Source organism: Xiphophorus maculatus, chromosome 4 (assembly GCF_002775205.1).
Source record: "Xiphophorus maculatus strain JP 163 A chromosome 4, X_maculatus-5.0-male, whole genome shotgun sequence".
In the NCBI taxonomy this organism is placed as follows: Eukaryota; Metazoa; Chordata; class Actinopteri; order Cyprinodontiformes; family Poeciliidae; genus Xiphophorus; species Xiphophorus maculatus.
The window spans coordinates 15,404,894-15,426,029 of record NC_036446.1 but is presented as its reverse complement, the minus strand read 5'-3'; the positions used below and the strand labels follow the sequence as shown (position 1 = coordinate 15,426,029).

Here is a 21,136-nt window from a genome sequence, read left to right as displayed (position 1 = left end):
TGCCTCAAGTTCAAAGAGTGTGTGTGCAAGAAAAATAGCTGCTTTAATGTATTCAAAAATGAAATAATTCATTTTACTCTACATATAAAAACAACCCCCAAAAAATTAATAGTCATAGTATTTGAGGTATTATTTCTTCTAACTTCTATTTTATGAATTGTTTTTTGGAACATGATTTAAAAATTCAAAGAGTATTTTTTGCTTTTGTAAATAAAAAGAAAAATATCCCCAGATTTGTTAATTTTTGTGCATGAGCACAATAAAAAATATGAATGTCCAGCTAGTGTCTGTAGAAATATCATCTGAAGATTTTAGATAGAGCTAGCCCAATAGCCAGAATGCTGATGACTAAAAAACAAACTAAAAGTAAACAGTAAAACTAAACAAACCAAAAAGGCCTACAGATGTGTTTGGTGCAGACCTCTAAGCTCCAAACACACCCATATTGGATCCATAATGACAAGTATGGATCCCAGCACAATGTGGAGACAAAATAAACCAATATCTAAAGAAGACCTGATATGTAAGGTGTAGAAAAAACTCTGTTGAAAGTAAGACTTATACATCGGTACTGTGTATGTGCTGTCTAGAGGCCTCTATAACTGGGCCAAATATCCTCATAATTGGGTTGTTCTGATACAAGCTGCAGTTTGAAATAAAATCCTTCACTGCTCAACTGAAGTTGTGTCTGCAGAGTCGTTTTTTCCCCTGAAGCATTCTCACACCGGCATTTTGAAGACAACTACCAGTCACACACCACACTGTTCTTTCTAAATGACAGTAAATATGGAAAAAAGACACATAGCATAGTGCTAAATAACGGAAATCCTTTGCTATTTCAGACTCAACCAGACTCTGACTGCCACAGTTTGCAACAGTTTAGAAACTTAATTTTGCATAATAAAGCCTCCACGAGGAAGAAAAAGTAGCATCACTATAATACTGGGTGGCCAGGAAGGACTGTCCATCCCTTGGTGATGCTAAGAAAAGTGTTGTTTCCACTGATTAGTTTGTTTTAATATAATAAATGCATTATTTAATAATAGTAATTTGTCTAACTTGAGTACATTTCAATTGATTTTATTTGAAAAAGAAGAAAAAGGAGTGATGCTATGTTCACTCTAACCTCTAGAGGGAGATCTCACCCTAACTGTCCGTAAACACTTAGAAGAAGAAAGAGTCTGTGAATTTTACCCTCATCTGACTGGTGTGGTATTGACAGCTATGAAAACAACATTTTAACACTATACAGTTTATATTTAGTCAAGCCACACATAGTCTACAATGTCTACACGGGCCTTGAGAAGACTCAAAGGGAAACAGAGGGGTCAGGAGGCCTTGGACCTCGGGGACCTAAGTTTGGGAGACAGCCCGGAGGAGCAGGTTGAAGCTGAGGTTGGGGAGGAGCAGCTGGACACGGCTAATGCTGCTAATGCTGCTAATGTTTCTCCTCCTTCCAATAGCAAAAGCAGCAGCAGCCGAAAGACAAAGAAAAATAAGGCTCAGGAAAACTTCAGTAACATTTATGAACTGGTAAGGTGACGATTAAAAATGGAGTGACGCGTTTCTTGTACAGCAACGGCACTTTTTGTCTCCAGTTGTTTACATCAGCTCCTGGTAGCTTACAGGGCTAAAACATGCTAACAGTTAATCTCAGTTAAATATTAACATGCTGTAGTTTTGTTAGACTAAACAACTCAGTAGGCACTGGTAAGTTAAACACATTTAAAGCTTGTCTAGCGAGAAACCAAAATAACAGAGTGGAGGGTAAATTAGTTTCATTCCTACATTATTGACTGGTGTAAAAATTATGTATCTAGGACAAATTTCTGCTTTGTAAAGTTGCCACTTACTGAAAAATATAAATGTTATAGAGAATACATTGGCATATGCTGACTGTCAGAGTACTGACACTGACTGACTGCTTTATCTTTAACATTTGTCAATTCAGGATTTGTTGTGTGCTTTTGTACATTTGAAGTTACTGAAATCATTTTAGAATCTGGTGAAGACCAGTTTTATCATGCAATATGTTGACACTTTATGGTTTACTCCCACCAATACACCTTTTTGACTTCTTTTTATCAGATATGTGATGCAGAAAATGAGTCAGATAGAGTTTCACCCGATGAAGATCCAGTGAAAAATAAAGCAAGTGGAACCAAAAAGAATAATAACAAAGATGTTGAGAATCAAGGTCAAGAGCATGAGGAAGAGTCCACAAAGGTAAAGTTAAAACAATTAGAAAGAAGTTATCTTCCTAATGGACTGTTTTATCTAAAGATACATTTTGTATCTGTCATCTGTGTTATTTTTTGTTTTACAGTCGGGAGACAGAGTTAAAAAGAAGAAAAAAAAGAAGAAAACTAAAACGACATCAGAGGATGGACAATTAAATGTATGGAATATATCCAATTCTGACAGCACAATTCCATAATTCAGTCTGAGCCTAATTTACATCCATAGAATAATAGAACAGTTTATAAGGCAGAATGTTTTACAGCTAATTATTCAGTTATAGAGTTTATGGAGTCAGTGCTGCCTCGGTTTACAGAATCTTCACTAATCTTGGGAACAACATAACAGTTAATATGACGTCACAACTCACTCAACATGCATTTTTATTACTTTTAGGGAGCTGCAACTGAAAATATTGATTTACTGCTGGAGAACCTGGAGCTGTCCAACGGTGTGAGTCTGCAAAGTGAGGACTGCGGCGGCTCAGTCAGAAAATCTGTGCTTCATGTGGAACACAGGTGTGAACACCAACCTGTTTGATGCTGAAGATGCATAGAAACCTGACAAAAAACATGACCACAACTCTGATTTTAATGTGCTCTGTCATGATAACGCATTGGATATATTTAGCAAGATTACATGTTTCAATTGTTACACAACAGGAGCCAATTCAGCAGAGTTAGCACTGCGGCCATTCTATCACAGACTTAAATAAAGGTCGTAAGAAAATTAGTGATTCCACTGGAGTAAAATTATCGACGAGGCTGGAATATTTCTTATCATCTGAAGATAGGAGAAGCAGAGAAATATAGCTTTATAGATTCAAACCAGAGCGTGAAAGCATGAAGTTGCTGCCGGATTTGTTGGGTGCTTTTAGATTGCAGCTAAAGAGGATGAAAATCATGCTTTAATTAAATTAGAATAAAAAATAAATGCATTGAGTTTTATGTTTTCAGATTTAATGAAACATAATATTTTCCTTTTCATTTAATTGTTGTTTGTAAAAAATTTGGTTGTTGTCAATCCTTACATGTCACAACTTTAATCTTTAGGTCATTGTGACCAGGGCTGCACAATATATCACAAATTGATCATTTTCTCAGTATTACTGTTCGCAACAAGATTATCAAAAAGAACTGACTGGACTATCATAAATGTGGGCCAGTAATTTTAAGTGCCATGCATTCAAGCTCTCTGTCCCAGTATTATATGTACTGACCAGTAGTTTAATGCAGCATGGACAGGTTTGGATGATAAATGGTAGTAAGGTGGACCAGGCATTAAGAAGTTAGAGTAAAGGTGTCCCAATGCTGAAAGAGCAGACGGTAACCAGAGCAACTTCTTCCATAAATCATTGTTGAGGTGGACATTTTGAATCTTCTTGATCTGGCATCAATATTTGCTATTACCAAAAGCAGAAAGACTGTAGCACTCATCAACATTCATTGTTAGAGTCATATTGCTACTGCAACATTTACCAGTGTTACTGCAAATCACATGTTTTCCTAATATTGTTGTAGATTGTTAGATCGTGACTAATTTTTAGGGAAACGTTAGCTGCCAGAAGGTGGTGATCCTGCCTGCCACAAAATTTTCTCATCGTTGTCTAACATTTTGTTTTAGACTGAAAATTATGAAGCTCATCAATGTTGACAAAGTGACTGTTTCCTCAGGAATCTCAACCCAGAGACTGAACTGAAGAGATACTTTGGGGCTCGGGCTGTTCTGGGTGATCAAAGGTAAGAGGTTTTAAAAATGAAAAGTATTTGTCATTTTGATGTGTAAGATTCATAGTTGTTTTTTTTCTTTCTGAACAGACCTCGGCAAAGAAACAGGCACTTTCACCGCAGCACTTGGATTACCAGCCCAAAGGAGAGCTGGCCTCGCTTTAGCCGACCCGGTGGGTCTTTAGTATTAAATATTAACAAAATATTTAATTTTTATGTGATTGACCAACACAACCTTCTACATTATTGTAAAGTTAAACGCTTTACTTGGTGTCAGTCTGCGACACAACATCCCAATTAAATATACCAAAGTGTGAGGTTGTAAAGGGTTATATTTTGAATAAAAAGTTTGTTTTATGAATATTTTAGCAAAACACAAGATGATAAGGAGCCACATGATTTCATAGTTCAGTTGTTCTGTATATCTGTTCAACTCTCCTTAATTTAAATAATATTTACAACATCCAGCTGTTCTATAGGAAACCTGAATGGCAACGTTTACGAGAATGTTGTAAACGTTGCTATTCAGGCTCTCATTACGAGAGCTTTAATAGCAACGTTTACAAGGGCTTGAAAGTAGCTTAGCAAAACTTTTCTGTTTCCCAGATTTGCAGGCAACATAAAACTGGCTAAAAGCATTTTTGGGACCATGACGTCATCACAAAGACTGGCTTATTGTCCGCAAACTGAAAAACCTTATTGATTCATTACCTTATCTGTCTGATGGATATTCATGCCATGGCCTGATGGCATTTCCCCCCCACAAATATCAATTTAGGTTATGAAAGTTTTGAAGCCAAGCCTCATCTGCACACAGAGCCTTGTGTTTTAGGTGTTTAGTAACTTGCTCACGCAGTTCCTGTTTTTGTTTATGCTTTAAATAGGTCATCTGAGCAATTCCTAATAGGTTATTCTGTTATGCGTACTGACCCACAATGTCTTGTATACTACTTTATCTATTTTATAGTAATTTAGCGGTGATTAAAATCTACAATTACTGGAATAGCCACTTTACTAGTCATGTTAAACTGCAGGGTACCACAAATTTGCATTATAATCTTTGGGTTTAAAGTTGACAGTTTGGCTTGTTGTAGATTTTAATTATTTTATTGAATTGAAAGTAAAGTAGTCTCATAATCTTTTTTTTGTTTGCTTGTATAAATCTTATTCCTTAGAATAAAGAGTGTTACATAAAATCTTGCTTTACTAAATAAATCCAGTTTATTTGATAGTTTTCCCTTTTAGTCAAAATTAATTCATAATTTTTTCCCCCTTTTTTATTGTTATATTAATACGATTTTGACATAAATTAGCTCATATGCTTTGTATTTAAATTCTTTTTAGTTTGTAACCCTAATTTCTGCCTCCTCAGGAATCTCGATGACCTTGCTGGAGTCCAAGAATGGCGTTCATTATTTCACCTTTGAGCACAACCGGGACTACCAACAAGCGCAGTTCAAGTTCTTAGATGCTGTTGAGTCCATGGATCCCAACAACATTGTGGTGAGTTTTCCTCTCATGGAGCTTAAACCTGTTTTATCTTTTGATCTACAAGATGAAGCTTTGTGAATCTAGTGGAGTCGTTGCTAAATATTTTGTTCCAGCTTAAACTTCTGCAATTTGTTTTGCCAAGTAACTATAATGTTAATATTTTAACATTTTGGAACCTTTACAAATGTTCTCTTAATACAGGTCTGATAAATTTTATCAGTGTATTTGAATGTGCCATGTAATTTAAAGTTAACAGAAAATGTGAACTATATATGAGTAGAAACTGAGAAATATTTACCACCTTCCCACCACTCCATCTTTAGTTCAGGGTCTTGCCTTCCTCACAGGTCTGTTTTTTCCTGATTTGAATAAGGTGGGACAAAAACTTTCCTACATCCTGAAATGGTTCCTGCAGTGGAAATGCACTTTTATTAACAACCCACATTTTTTTTTACCAGGCTGTAGTCAGAGGAGCAGCTCCAGTAGGACATAGTTTGCCTAAACAGCTCCAGCAGTTAAAACACAGACATCAAACTATTCAGGGACGATTCAGTGTACAGTGAACCCTCGCTATATCGCGGTTCACCTTTCACGGTCTTGCTGCTTCACGGATTTGCATTGTGCATTGTGTTCTGCATTCTGATTGGCTAAACAGTCTCTCCGCTTCTTCTCTACCTGTGTGTCAGTAACGTCGCGGTTTAATATGTACACGTACGTGAAAAAGCTTGCCAATTTCAAGAATCTTTTTGCCCAGAAGAAAAAAGAGCGACAACAACTACCGATAACTATGTTCTTCTCTCGAAAAAACACACCTGCACCGCGGGCTTTAGAAGAAAAAGAAAAAAAACGCTACAGAGCGGAGTCAGGATGCAGCGGCTCAGTCAGAAGAGCAGTGAAATACACGCGAGTCACTATTTGTCCTGCTGTACTTTGTTTTGTTTTTTTTCATAATCATTTTTCATTTTCTCCCGTTCTAATCCAATGACTCGGGCCGCGGTGGGGCGGCGCTGATCTCTGCAATTTGAAGCCTTCAGTTCGTATTGATGATTGAAATTATTATTTTACAGTACAGTAGTTATTTGTAAAAAAACAAAAACAAACAAAAAAAAACCATTTATACAGTACTTTTATTTGTTAAACAAATGCTTGGGCCTGTAAAAAGGTTTTGTTCTTTGGTTTCAATGTATTATGGAGTATTTCATTGTATAATAATTGTAAAAAAAAATAAAGGTTCCTACTTCACGGATTTCGCCTATCATGGGTTCTTTTTGGAACGTAACCCCCGCGAAAAACGAGGGTTCACTGTAATTAGGTTTTGAGGGAAGCATATTGGAAACACCTCATGTGTGCCAAAGAACTCAAAAAGTTTTCTAAGAACTCTAAAAATTCTTAGAAAAGGTCTGCAAATGCTTCAAGCAAAGTTAAAAGCACAAAGTTTTTAAAGTTTAAACATTTGCATATGTAAAAATTAAGATGTTCTGCATCTATTTGTTTCCTTTGCAGCAATCACCAAGGGTTAGAAAAAAAGGTAGTGACATGGAAAGCTCACTGCCAACTTATATAACTTAGATAATAATGGTCCAAATTTTCAACATGCGATAAAATATTGTGTATTTTATGAACAAAAATCCTAAATCAAGAATCAAGAGTCTCATGGACAGGAGAAGGTGTTCAAAATCTACATAAAGATACAAAGAAGTCCTTTAGTTTTCCATTGCTGCTCTGTTTGTGGTCATCTCAAGGCAGCAAATATAATCATAGATATCTGTCTTTACTTTGCTGTAAAGAAATTAATGTCTAATGTCCCTCCTGTATTTTATGTTTGAGTTTTGTTTTAATTTTTTACTTTCTTGTAGTTATTTATTTTTGCTTGTTTTAAATTGTTCTATTTTTATATTTGAAGTTCATATTGTATGTATTTAATTTGGTTATGGCTCTTTACTAAACATTTAGATAGAAAACATTGAGATGTTTCCACCTTTATATATGGAGATTATCGGATCCTTCAGATCGGTCCCGTTTTAGTGTTTCCTCCTTCTGATGGCGACTGTTTAACATCAGCGATGCAGAAACTCCGTATTTTTAATTTATCTTTATTTACTAAAATCCAGCGGTATATTTCTGTTTTCCGCTTTATTTTCTGCAGGCTCTGCTTCAGCTAAACCCGTATCACATCGATTCCCTGCTGCAGCTTTCTGACGTTTGCAGGATACAGGAGGATCAAGAGATGGCGCGCGACCTCATCGGTGAGGACAAAACTGGAATGCATTGAGTTTTATGAGCTGAAGTTTTTAGAGGAACTCTTTGCACCCAATGTCAGTTTTTTTTAGGAACAAATGATTTGTGTTTTGCATGCACTCTGATAGCCTGATGTGAAGATTTAAGTTTATTTACTTTGGTTAGTATCAAGTATTACCCACGAATGACCCTGTAAAACATTCCTCAGTTGATTTGAACGTGGTGGTTTTTCATATTGCAATTCTAACTCATTTGTCGGTTCGTCCATAAAGCCTCGCAGGCTGATCTATTTTAGAAAACAAAGTCGATCTGTTCCAAGTTTGTCCTTTTTTATAGACAACTGATTTTGGCACAAACATGAAACGATGCAGCCTCTCTTTACAAAATGCTGTCAATTATAAGTCTGGTTTTCATCATCGTATCCTAAGAGGACAAGCGGAATATTGTGTCTAGATCATTACATTTCTCTATTCCTGGTCTTGTGAGAATCCTTAAAGTAAAGGTGAAACTAAATTAAAAAGCTACTTTTTAAGATCCTGCAGAGATCAGTGCATTTTTTTTGCTTCACATTTACAATTATGTTTGTCAGTGACTTTGGCCAAAAATGATGACAAATAAACTGATGTATCCTATTTTTGTTTATGAGTTTATCAAATTGAATCATTTCAGAGCTGTGCACTTTTGCAAAATGTGACTCAACAAACCAGCCTCTGTTAGGCAATCAGGGTTCAGGCTTCAGTTAAAGCACAATGCTATGTTTATTATCACAGACTCTGGACTTTAACATTTTTTAGTCTATGTGGAAGAGTCACAAATGTAATTTGTGACTCTTCACAAAGCAGAGTCACAAATTACATTTGTGACTCTTCCACCCTGGATAATTGATTTACATGCCATCAGCCCAACTTTACCAGAAGACAGAGGTTCTCAGTTTTGATCATTTTAGGTTGTAAAGACGTACTGGCAAGATTGTAAATAAGATTATGACTGCCAGAGCATGTTTGTTTCATTGTTGTTCCCTGCTTTTCCTCATTGGGCAGCAACAATATATGTTATGAAGTCCTTTAGAAAAATGTCTTTTCTTTTTATTCTTTGTGCAGAACGGGCTTTGTACAGCTTCGAGTGTGCTTTTCACCCTTTATTCAGCCTAACATCAGGAACCAGCCAGCTGGACTATTTGCGACCAGAAAACAGGTTGGCTGTGTCCTTGTTTTTTTTTTTTTATCTCCTGGTGTTGGAAGGCGTCAGTTTGACCCCAGATTAACGATTTGAACTTAATTCATTATGTTTTATGGCTCAGCAATCCAGTAATTTAATAATCCTTGTTTGCAGAGCATTTTATCTGGCTCTTTATAAGCACATGATGTTCCTGGAGAAGAGAGGATGCCCACGGACCGCTTTGGAGTACTGCAAACTGATCCTTTGGTAAAAGAAGAAAGTCTTTTGAAAGTCAAACCTAACAGAATTTCACTTTGAATTATTATGGGTTTATTTAAATTCATTTCTGACTAGCATTTTGTTCATTAAAAAGAAAATTCAAGCTGCGACTATTATGATACATGCAAGGTATTATTTAAATAAGGAAGCCATGAATATGAATTTTGCATTCATAAACTGGTCTGCTGCTCATTGTCTGAAATTTAGATGGACATTTGTCCTAATTTTTTGTGTATTGTGTGCAAGTATTGATATTTTGGTTTTGCTGCACTTCCTGAAAATGTTGTAGTTCTCTTAAAAGTGATTATCCGAAGTAGATCTACTCACTGGATCAAAATTGCTGCAGAATCTCAGTACTTGATGTTACAGTTGCACTGGATGCAATATTTAGAAGAGTAGTTTATGTAAAGTCCCATGAGCTGCTGCTCTGCATGCCGACATTACTGTTCTGAGCAACAGTGTTCTTTCCTCTTAATCTTTTTAATGTTTTCCACAAACTTCAGTGATTTTTATTTAGCCTTTTTGGGAGTTTCATTGAAAGACCAACACAATATGTTGCATAATTCTGATGCAAAAGTTAAGGATGTTTTCAACACTTTTTCAAATCTGAAAAGTGAGTCAGACATTTGTATTCAGTTCACTCTGAAAACATCCAATTGCCCAGAGAAGCCTCTCAATTAGAGCACAGAATTAGTCAGACAACATTCGCGAACAAACAACATCATGAAAACAAAGTAACACAGCAGACAAATCAGGGATGAACTTGTGTAGAAGTTTAAATTGGGGTTAGGATAGAAAACTGGATCCAAAGTAAGACTTTGAAGATCACAGCGGATTGCTACTGTCTGTCTACAATAACAGGCTGGATCAGGGAAGAAGGTGCTTTAGTCAGATATGTTAACAATGTTTGTTGTCTTTGATCTGTACCTCAGATTTAAAATTGATGAATATGTTCGTAGATAAAATATTAATATAGGTTCTGATGCTTCATTACACATAAATAAACCATTAAATGAAACATTTTTCACAGTTTTCTGTAAATCATTATAAAATAATATTAGACTTCTCATTATATTATGTCTACATGTTTCTAAGTGCTTTAAGTGACTACTTTACTCGTGGTTTTGTGTCTCATAGTTTAGACCCAGACTCCGACCCGCTTTGCATGCTGCTGCTCATCGATTTCCTCATGCTTCGTTCCAGAGAGTACAAGCCTCTCCTTCAGCTGTATCAGGACTGGGAGGTAAAATTGGGCCTTTGTGTGCAACACTTAATTCATTAGAAATCTGATACTGAAATTGTTTTTTTATAACTCTTTTTTTTTTTTCCAGGAGCATAGAAATCTGTCTCAGCTGCCAAACTTTGCATTCTCCTGCGCACTCTGTCATTTCCACCTGAGTCAGCAAGATGATGTGGATCCTGAAGAAAGTGACAAACAGAGGCAACAAGCTGACCAGATGCTGCAGAGCGCTCTCATAATGTTCCCTGGAGGTTAGATGAAATCCTTCACACACCCTCTGTTTAAGAGCACAACTTATAGAGAGGTTTTCATAATTTATTTCCGGCTGTAATTGTGTTGTTTTGCAGTTCTGATGCCTTTGCTGGATCTATGCACTGTTCAGCCTGACAGCACAGTCTCTTCCCATAGCTTCTTTGGTCCAAAGAGTCAGATAGGGTAGGTCTCCTTTTTCTTCCTAATGTAGCTCATAACGCACAAATGCTACTGGATAAATGCTGCATGCTAAAATTGATCTGTCCACACTGTATAACCAAGAAAAAAAAAACTTTATGTAACATATGCTGCAGATAAAGATCATTGTTTCAAATCCACCAAACGTCATGTGTCTCCAGGCAGCCACCAGCTTTGGCTGAGCTCACGGCTCTGTATGTGGGGAGAACGTACAGCCTGTGGAAGGAGGCGGTGGTAATGCTCTGGCTGGAGGAGTCAGTGAAGGAGGTGCTTCGCCGGGTCGATGCCAAAGATCCTCTCGTAGAGGACTGTGAGAACAAGTAAGCTGTACACTTCCTGCTTGCTTGCCCTCACCCATATTTCTGCCGGCATTGTGATGCGTCAAACGAAGACGAGCCGTGTTACGTAAAAATGCCAATTCTTAGATCAACCATATGTTGCTTAAAGAGCTAAGTGGGTTCAACGTATTTATTCTCTGATGAACTTGGACTCTATATTAATAGTTCATTAATTTTGGTAAGTGTTGACATTTATCGCTCTGTTCTAGGAGAAAGCAGAGATACCAGAGTGCACCAAGAAACATCCATCGCCATGTTCTCCTCTCTGAGATTAAAGAAGCCACCTCGACTCTGCCTCTTGTAAGAAGTAACCAGCTGAGTTTCCAATGACATTGTCTCTCAGAAAATTGAATGGATCAGGCTTTATGTGCTGATGTCAATATCAGATTTTCTTTAAATTGGATTAAATTTGATTTCAAAAGAGAATAAAACATAATGTTCTTATTTGATAGTCACAGTAGTTTTAATGCAACAAATGAAGGAATGAATCATCCTGCATATTTCCATTTCCTTTAACACTTTATTTATTTATTAATATCATAAAAGTTGCATTAAAACACATGTGTGAATTGATGCGCTAAACTGAAAATGTTAGGAGTTTGTAGTTTTGATGGGTTTATTAAATAGAAAAACAAATCCATATCTGAGCGTATTTATTGTTCTCTCTGCAGATATCTTTAAAATCTCCTGCACAGCTGTTTTCTAATATGGCAAAACTTACTCTATTTTTAGCAGGCATGTCGATACTCCGACCCCAAGTTTTAAATCTGGCTCTTGATTGAGGCATGTTAGTCAAAGTTTTTTATGTTAAGACTCCTGATCGCTGTCGTCACCCTGCAGTTTGTGGCTTTCATGTCAGCTGCACCGAATTAAAGCTGTAGTAAAACATTGTGGTGGAATCGGCCTTAATTTTCACATTTTGTGCTACTTCATTTGGGTCTGTTGGAGAAAATGAGTGAATAAACAGCAGAATGAAGATTTAAGAAGCACAGCAGTGACAGTTGTAAAGAAGTATAAAGCAGCTCGCAAAGCACTTCTTAAGCTTTCATATGAAAATGGAAAGAGTATGGCACAACTACAGATGTGAAAAGGTTCAAGGAGTATAAACACTCTTACAAAGCACTCAGTCGCTTATGCGCCTGGTGAAGTGCAGCATCCCAGTTCACTCTTCTCTAGCACTACTGATCTGTCAGTCATAGATGGAGCACTGATTTCAATAACTTTATTCTAACTATAATATGTAATGACCAGTTTTGATTGGTCTCAAGTCTTGATCAGCTCATCCCTGCTTTATAGTTTCCTATCTATTATTATTGCTGTAACACCAATAGGCTGATGGAAGCAACATTTCCACAGCTCCAGCACACAGATTACAAATTTCAACATATCCTCATGCTCTTGTTTTTTGGGTTTTTTTTTTTTTTCTTCTTCAAACCGACATGCAAAAAAGCCCGGCTCCACTCCACAACAAAGTTTACCAACTCATGATCCAAACCTTGAGAACACACTCGTGTTTCTTCTATTTAAAGTCCAGACGTTTTCTTGGCTGTGATGAACTCTGTGTTCTTTCCAGGCTGTAGCCATCAGCAATGCAGCAGAAAGTTTAAAAAGCCAATAGTTTCTTTGAAGGTGATAATTAAAAAAATGTACGGTATATTTTTGACTCTTGTAGGAGGTGACCATTCAGCCTGTGATGGGTTTTGACCCTCTGCCTCCACTGGACTCTGTGATTTCATACACCAGACCAGAAAGGTGATGTGATGCATTCATGTGCATGCATTTCTGATCTTCATAGAACAAGCATTCTTCTAACTTTAGTTCATTATAAATTTAAAGCGTTGTCCCGATTTAGTGATTTTTATGTCTTCACATTCAGGCAGCATGTTGGTGCATCCAATGAGAGCACGCTGTCGCTGTTTTTCCGTTCTTTGCTCCCAAACTTCAACCTTCAGGTGAGCTACACAAGTTCTGCTGCTGGATTCTTGGAAAGATTAAATCATTCAAATTATGTGATATAAATGGCAGAACAAAATCACAATAAAGACCCACATTATTACCCTGATGTCAACTCGGTGGGTTCCAGGAGTAGTTTGTGAATTTCTCTCTCTACGCTCTAAAGAGGAAACTGCTAATATATCCAAAGACATTGGCACTGAATATGAGCTGAAAGCACTAATTAAGAACCCATGCTGTGCATGTGGAGACGACATGTGATCACAGCTGTAAACCCCACAGACACAAGTTATTTGTCTCTTAAATTCTGTTACTCTGTGTCCAGAGTTTGGTCATTACAGTCGATATAAACTTGCTTCTTCGACAGGCGGGAAGTAAAGCAGTCCTTAATATTCTACTTCCTGTAGCCTTAAGGGTTTATGCAGAACTTCCTGTCACATTTGGACAGAGGGATGTGCCTAACCTCTGTCCAAATAAGAGCCAAACTTCTCTTACAGCAAAAATAAGAGAAAGTTGATGTAGTGTTTGGGGAAAAAAAGAAATCATAAATGCTGTGCTAGAAATCTAAACGCTGCAAAGTTCTGTCCTGGTTTTAGATCTTGGTTTTATGTGATGAAACTAGTGCCTGTAAATGACTGACCTGGACATGTGCTATTTTGTTATGGATGCTTCTCTGATTTTATGCGATTAATGCATCGGTGAATAATTCTTAATGCATTCACAACTCTGTAAAGTTAATCATCCCACATTACTACCAACGAGTCTTACTTTGCTATTTTTTTGCAGTGTGCTCTTTAGGTTTCTGGAGATTTTTCAGAGTTTTTGCTTTTTCAGGCATGTTGAGTACCTGACCAATTTCAGGGGAATCTTTGAGTTTAAGTCTATTAATTTTGACGTAAAATTCATTCAAGTAGAAAAGTTATGCTCAAGTGAGCATAACTTGACCACTTTAACAGTCCGAGACATGGAGACAATTTAATCCAGTTTCCTAGATTTTATTATGTTAAAATGTGCACTATTTTAACATAATTATAATAATAATTATAATAATAATTGCTTACAACCAACAAAGAGATTACTTTCAAGTACTGGCCATCTGCTGCTTACATGTTATTTAGTGTGACCCATATTTTGTGATGTGTTTGTTCACTACATGCTGCTTTATTCAGGTTTGTACTGCAAACAAGCAAAGAACGAAACAGAATCCAAAGAAAACCTTTTATGCTTTGACAGTCCATGCACCACCAGTGGTAATTCTATCAGTTTGACCACAGTGGATCTAAAATAAACCCTTTGTTGTTCATTGAATTTACATGAAATAGAAATGTCCTCTACAAAGATCTTAGTGAATAAAAATCAATACATCTACCTATCAAAACATTTACAAACAGCGATTTGAAAAAGCTTTTGCTCCTATGCAGATTTTTTTTTAATACTCCTGAGTGTTTCATCTCATCAAAGCCATTTCATTGACTACATAATAAGTGGCACATTTGGTAGCGCTATTGCTACGTCAAGATCTGGAAAATTGGACCATAAACTTTGCTCCCACCAGAAAATCCCAAAGAACAATTTCCAGCTGTCGGTTCATGACTTTGAGACAAAGCCAACTTGGGTTGTTTAGCAGCACATCCATAAACAAGCAAATCTACTAATGGGGAAAAAAATAATAACAAAAAAAAAAAAAATACATCTGTGTGCAGCGAAGATAGCAATATTATTTTTAACTAAATAAATAAATAAAAGATTCCTGTAGCAGTTTTTCTGTGCTTGTTGAGCTCAAACTGCTGATTTAGGAGAATAGAAAGAATCATTGTAGATGTAAGCAGCAATGATTCTACTTCTACTAAGGCATGTGACCTTATGCATGAATGAATCATAATTTATTCACAGAGAGCTGATTTGAACCAATGATCTTGTTTATCACCTGATTCAATTTGTTCTAGTGTTTAAGGGATTACCATTTAAATATGATATATGGAAGGATGTGCTGTTGAATCCCATGTAATTTCTCTGAAGACAATCGTCGTCATGACCTCTTTATCAATTTAATCTGCTTGCATGGAGGTTGAATCTGTCTTTCCACATTAACTCACAAGTGCTTGAAAGACCACTATTTGGTCTTTTACAAATGCTGAATTAAATGCAAACCCCTTAGCCGATCGTACTCGTGAATCTTGCGCATGAATCCTCCAAGTATTTTCTGGGACTTTTTGTTCTTTTCCTCATAGTTTCACTAATTTTTATGATGCTGCCTGAGCCCTCATAAACATTGTTGTGGCGCTTCATCTCTAGTTTTCTGGTTAGCAGTTACATAGATACAGCTATTAGGCCGCAGCACACTGCAGGCCTTGTGGAAACATTTGTGCTGCTAACAGCTAGGAGGAAATACTGTATTTTAGCACATGCCCTTGACTGATGAAACATTTCCTCCCAAAACTCATGGTTAGCCTAAAGGGACAACAACTATAGAGCATCTATTAAGGCATATGACCTTTTCGCAGTTAATTTTGTCTCCCATTTGCCAGTGTATTGGTGAACAACAATGAAAACATTCACAAAGTTGTTTGTCTTTGCAGCATGGTTGCTATTAATGAGACTTATTCATTGGGATGATGAAGGACTGCTGTGTGGAAATGTCACTGAGTTCCTTAGTTATTATTCAACCTCTTTTTTATATATAGAATCCTTGATGTGTGGAAAATAAATAGGTGACTTCCCCTAGTTGATCTTCCAGTTTTATTTTCATGTTTCATATATGAAAATAATATTTTATATTATTATTATTATTTAATATTTTATTTTCCTCTAAGGCTTTTAGAAAAGTGCCAGGAGAAAGTTTGTGGCATTTTGGTAACACATACAGTACTTTCTTAGTGTTAAATCATTTTTGATTAAATAAGTCAAACCTTCTTAGACATGTTGTTTGGTTCAAACTTTGAATTGTGTGTAATAAAGTCTACAGTTGCTCATTTTGTTGAATTTTGATTTGATTGTCTTTTAAGTAAATTGATTAAAGCTGTTGTGATTGTGGTACATTAAGAAGTTGGTTTTACTGAACTAAAGTTGATCATTTCATTTTGTCCAAAGCTTTTATCTGTTGTGTTTTTTTACAGTGTTTCAGGCTTTTAGCCTCCCATCTTTGAGAACTGAAAGTCTTTGTTTCTTAACAGGAAGAGAACGCTCCTTAAAAAAAAAGAGCAACAAAACAAAATATGTACTGTCGGATTTTGTACAAAACTTAATTTAAATGTGAATTTTATTACATCTGCTGAATAGAATTTTTTTTGGAATGAATCAGGTTTTCAAAGAAGTGAAAAGTTGTTTTGGGTCAACAGCAGTGCATAAACTGCTTGACTTGTTCAAAGTGAGCTTTAGTTTTTGTGTCGTAGCGTCGGCTTTTTGTTGACTGCAGGCAGATCTGAAACATGAAGGTCATGCACCGACCTGCCATCTTTCCGTACATCAACCCCTCTTTGGCTCGCATGAAGTCGGGTCGCAGATGTGACGGGTCCAAAAGGATAATCCATAGATTTCTCTGGCCAACGACTGTCTCCAGCTTATTCCTGAAGGATCCCAAAGTGTTCTCAGGCCAGAAAGGCTCCTGCCTGCTATCATTAACAAAAATACAAAACACTTGGGATCTTGATCTTGTGAGGCAGAAACAGATCCCTAACTTAATCCCTAAAGAACATCGAGAGCCTTTTTGTTTGCTATGAGGCCATTTCTCCTTTTGTTCTTCTGTCAAAATTAGAACGGGGATGAGGTCATCTCCAAATGAAAAGCCCCTTTCCGATCATGTTGTTCATTGATCTACATGTGTTTATCCATCCTTGAGACCAACTGAACGGTCCCAGCACGGAAGGACGGGTTGAAGTCACACCTTTAGCATTGTGCCTGTGGTCCATCTCACAAACCCATAACCACTGAAAACTGTAAGGGCTAACAGAAGATTGTGGAACGAAGTGATTTGATGCAGAATAAAGTCAGCAGCAGCAGGAGTCTGCGGTGCGTGGCAGCCTCACTGCTGTCAGACTGGCCCAGCGTGTGACCGAATGGCTGGATGACTAATGCTACACAAGGACAGGACATTTACCATTTACCAGTGGATGGATGGATCCCCTGGACAGTAATGTTCTTATAATATGTGCACTGGTTGGGACCTAAAGGCTGCAGAGTGCTGCTACAGGATGCTGCTTGTGATTCGCGAGCAGCAGAACGACCTTAAACGAGGTTAAGCAGAGACACGTGTGTACTCAGGGGTTCATAAGTATTACTCACTTTCCCTCGTCAATGTTCTTGTAATCCAATGCATTTTTGTAACTTAAGAAACCCAACCGTACATAAACATGAATATACTGCTTTGCAAAAGTATCCACTAAACATTGACATGTTACAATTACAAAACTCAAAGTATTTTAGCTATACTTTGTTTGCCTTTTCTTCTATATTTTTACAAATTAAAAAATTGTGTTGTGCAAATTTATTTAAACGCCCTTAGTCAACAACTTTGTAGAGCCTTACTTTTGCCTTTTTGAAGAAAAATATCTTATGCCACTGCAGGATGTTGCCACCGCCATGTTTTACCATAGCAGCGGTGTGTTCAGGACGATGAGCAGTGTTCGTTTTCTGCTAGAAATGTTAAAGGTGTATGAATAGTTTTACTAAACACTGTACAGATGAACATCCTGGGGCCAGCTGTACATGAGTAAACAGACATGCCCTCTACATGTTTCCATCTGCATCCTTCCTGATATTATTATCTACTTAAAGAGAGGAAGAGATATAAAATGGATAAAAGTAATAAAGTAAAGTGGAATATATATATATATATATATATATATATATATATATATATATATAGAGAGAGAGAGAGAGAGAGAGTCTGGATGTTCTTTACATGGAAATGCATCATCTTGTTTGCTACAAAAACCACCTGATCTCAACAGTAGAGAATAATCGAGCTGGTTCCTAGTTAAATTATGAAGTTTTTTCCCCCCCTCATTTTCAGGGCGGACTGAGACAGGAGGATGACATGGAAGTAGCGCGAGTCGGCCAGGAGTTGAACCAGGAGGTGAATCGTCTGATGGTGGCCATGAGGGACATGCTGGCAAACATCCGATTCCAGGAGCCGCCCAGAGAGGACAACCCCTACAGGGACGAGGACGAATGGGACTGAGAGAGCAGCGCTCAAAATGCAAAGAGTTGAAATAAAAACAGAAGACATGTTCTTACGGCTATGAGCATTTGGACTTGGACATCTTAATTGTGCTTTTTTTTAAAAATTTGTCTAGAAAAGAAAATTTAAATTTGTTTGAACGAGGGGAACTTTCCTGCAACCCCAGAAAAAAAAAACTGCAAGTAAATTATTATGTCTTGAGTTTCACTAATCTACCAATGACAAATAACAGGCATCTTTTCTCCTCCTCAGATCATTCTGGTTTGCAGACAAAATGAAGTCCTTTTATTATTGTGAGAGCAATTATGTTTAACTACGGTTATACATAACAGCTTCAAAATCTAATTTAAAAGCAATTCATTGTTAAAGTGGAAAAAATATTATTGGCAATATATGAAGCAGAGAAAATTTTTATATTGGTTGTGGAACATTAATTAGTTTCCAGACTTTAAATATTTAATCTGTTTTCTTTAAATAATCAAGTCCACCTGTCACTCATTACAGTTTTATTTCTCATTAAATACACAGATTAATAATAAGAAAAAAAACACTTTTAATGAAGAAACATTTATAGAAACATGCACAGAGAATTTATTAAAGTGTAATAAAAGATTGTGCTGTGAGGGAGAGTTGACACTGCATATGTATGAGGACATAAATATATCAATAAATTCATTTTTGGTAGAATTGTTTTTGTTTGAATTTACTGAATAACCATTTTTTTTGTTTTAAAAACAAATCCAATTTATAAATGAACCTCAAGTGTTTTCTAAAACTACTGGGCCCAATTCATATCCAAATACAGAATCTACTTTTTTTCCAAATTCAGTTCAAATCAAGACGTTCAATCCATCATATAGAGCAAGCATGTGGTGAAAGGAACTGCGACCTGTTATCAGGGAACAGTGGTCTTCCAATCTTTGTCCCTTCAGGTCCATGTATTGGCTATTAATAATTTGTCCAAAATTTTGTCGAATGATGTTTCTTAAAAATACATTTTAATAAAACCAGACCTATACCCGTTTTTCTACGTAGTTTGGTTCAAAATCTGCATTAAAACTCTACAACAGAATAAAACTAATGGGGAAAAAAACACTTTTTTTCCCGTTCAACTATTATTGCCATCAGGTTGCAAATGACATTCTTCACTTTCCAAACATGGAATTTTCTATTCAATAAAATGCTTGTTTATTTAATCAAATCAGTCAGTTATGATTAGGATGTTAAGCTAATACAATAAAAACAACATTGTTTCACTTGAATTTAGGTGAATATGAACACAAATTGATGAATAAAATCAGCTGTATGTAATTAAAGCACATTTTTGACTCCTCAGCATTTTAACAGCTATGTGCAGGTTCGTTGTAGAAGTCTAGAAGTTGTTGGAAGCCCTGGTTGCAGTTTACAGCAAATGTTTAAATAAAAATTGTTTTCTGGTCAGATAAGCACAAACTTGAACTCTCTGGCATGACATGCAAATTGCTGTGTGAGGTGGGAAACTCATCCTGAGCACACCATCTCCACAGTGAAGCGTGCAGATGGACGGAGAGACTGAGGGACTGCTAATCCCAAATTAGCTGCCTTACAGTCTTTGACTGTTTTATAACATATTGGCTTATTGCATAAAACCCAATAAAATGCATTGAAATTTGTGATGGTAATGTGAAAAAAAGGGGTGGTGTGAATACTTTTGGGAGGCACTTAAGCTTCTTGCTGTGGTTTTCACCCAGTGAAGAGACACTGATCAATACATAAGCTGAGCTAGGAGAAATTTCAACTGGAGATTATCATTCACCAAAGCGAACGTTTTAAGAAATAACTTGGAGAAATGTCTGAAAAGAAGAGAAATTCTGCTGAAACCTTCTTGTGGTTGATTTTTTCCCCACTTATTTACATCGTATTTAAGCTCTGCTTCTGCCTTGAAATCCACCCACAATGTCAGTTTGTCAGAGTAACATTTATATCTGGGTCAGTTTACAAGCATTTGATTTTTTCCGACTTATTCCTTCAGCCTGTTATTAGGTTAAACACAAGTCTGTGAAAGTGCAGATATTTCTGTATTTGTTAAACTGATTACTGAACTGAGTATTTTCCTCTCCTCTCTGCCGAGATGCTCGGTGTTTTCCCATGGAAGGCTTTCGCTGCAGCAACTAAACTCTGAGAGCAGAACGCTGCTCCTCCCAGCGCCACAACAGTAAATTATGCTTATTTATCTCTGGTTTTGTTCGCTATTTGTTTCAGTCCGGTCAGGCTGTTTATACAGATGTTTATCTCTGGAGGAAAATGTTGTCATTTCTGATAGGGAGCAGAGAGCCTAAATATAACTTAATTTGACTGAATCATGACTTTGCCTCATGCTGTGCTTATCATGGTGTTCCTGTCAAACCTCCTGCACAAGAAAATACCCTAGTGCAGAAACGTGATCACTTCTAGCTCATTAGTTTTGAGCTTCTGCGTACTTTTTTTCTTTTTTCCTCCTATATTTTACATGTTAACATTTTAACAGACGCATACTGCTGCAGTGCATGTCAGCAGCATGAGCTGCGGCTGCAGCTACTTTGACTTTGTGGCTCAATAAGCCACATGGTGTGGATAGATGTCATTGTTGAAGTCCACCTAGAGCTACGGCTGAGGTTGGAAGACCTTTTTATGTGATTCTTCTATTTAAAGGCTTACACATACACTTGGAAGTGTGTGAAAGGTGAAATAAAGTTCATGTCATTTTTGAGAGTTCCAATTTGAGATTCACCTCAGTTAAAAAGTGAGATTCCCGTTTTGATTAAATACACACTCAAAACAATGTTGGGCAGTAAAGCGCAGTGATACCATAATTATTGCTAGTGAT

The 21,136-nt window shown here is 36.8% G+C and overlaps 1 protein-coding gene across 1 annotated transcript; it reads left to right on the top strand.

Annotated features, from left to right (window-relative positions):
• Positions 1-1,173: 1,173 nt before the first annotated feature.
• Positions 1,174-18,355, top strand: tcf25 (transcription factor 25). The gene is made up of 18 exons (XM_014470983.2): positions 1,174-1,533; positions 2,089-2,226; positions 2,327-2,398; positions 2,635-2,756; positions 3,912-3,977; positions 4,056-4,138; positions 5,338-5,468; positions 7,603-7,702; positions 8,795-8,888; positions 9,027-9,119; positions 10,269-10,374; positions 10,463-10,622; positions 10,719-10,806; positions 10,983-11,141; positions 11,369-11,459; positions 12,832-12,911; positions 13,036-13,111; positions 18,124-18,355. The coding sequence occupies exons 1-18, from the start codon at positions 1,285-1,287 to the stop codon at positions 18,289-18,291; spliced, it is 2,076 nt and encodes a 691-aa protein (XP_014326469.1). The 5' UTR covers positions 1,174-1,284; the 3' UTR covers positions 18,292-18,355.
• The last annotated feature ends 2,781 nt before the right edge of the window (positions 18,356-21,136 follow it).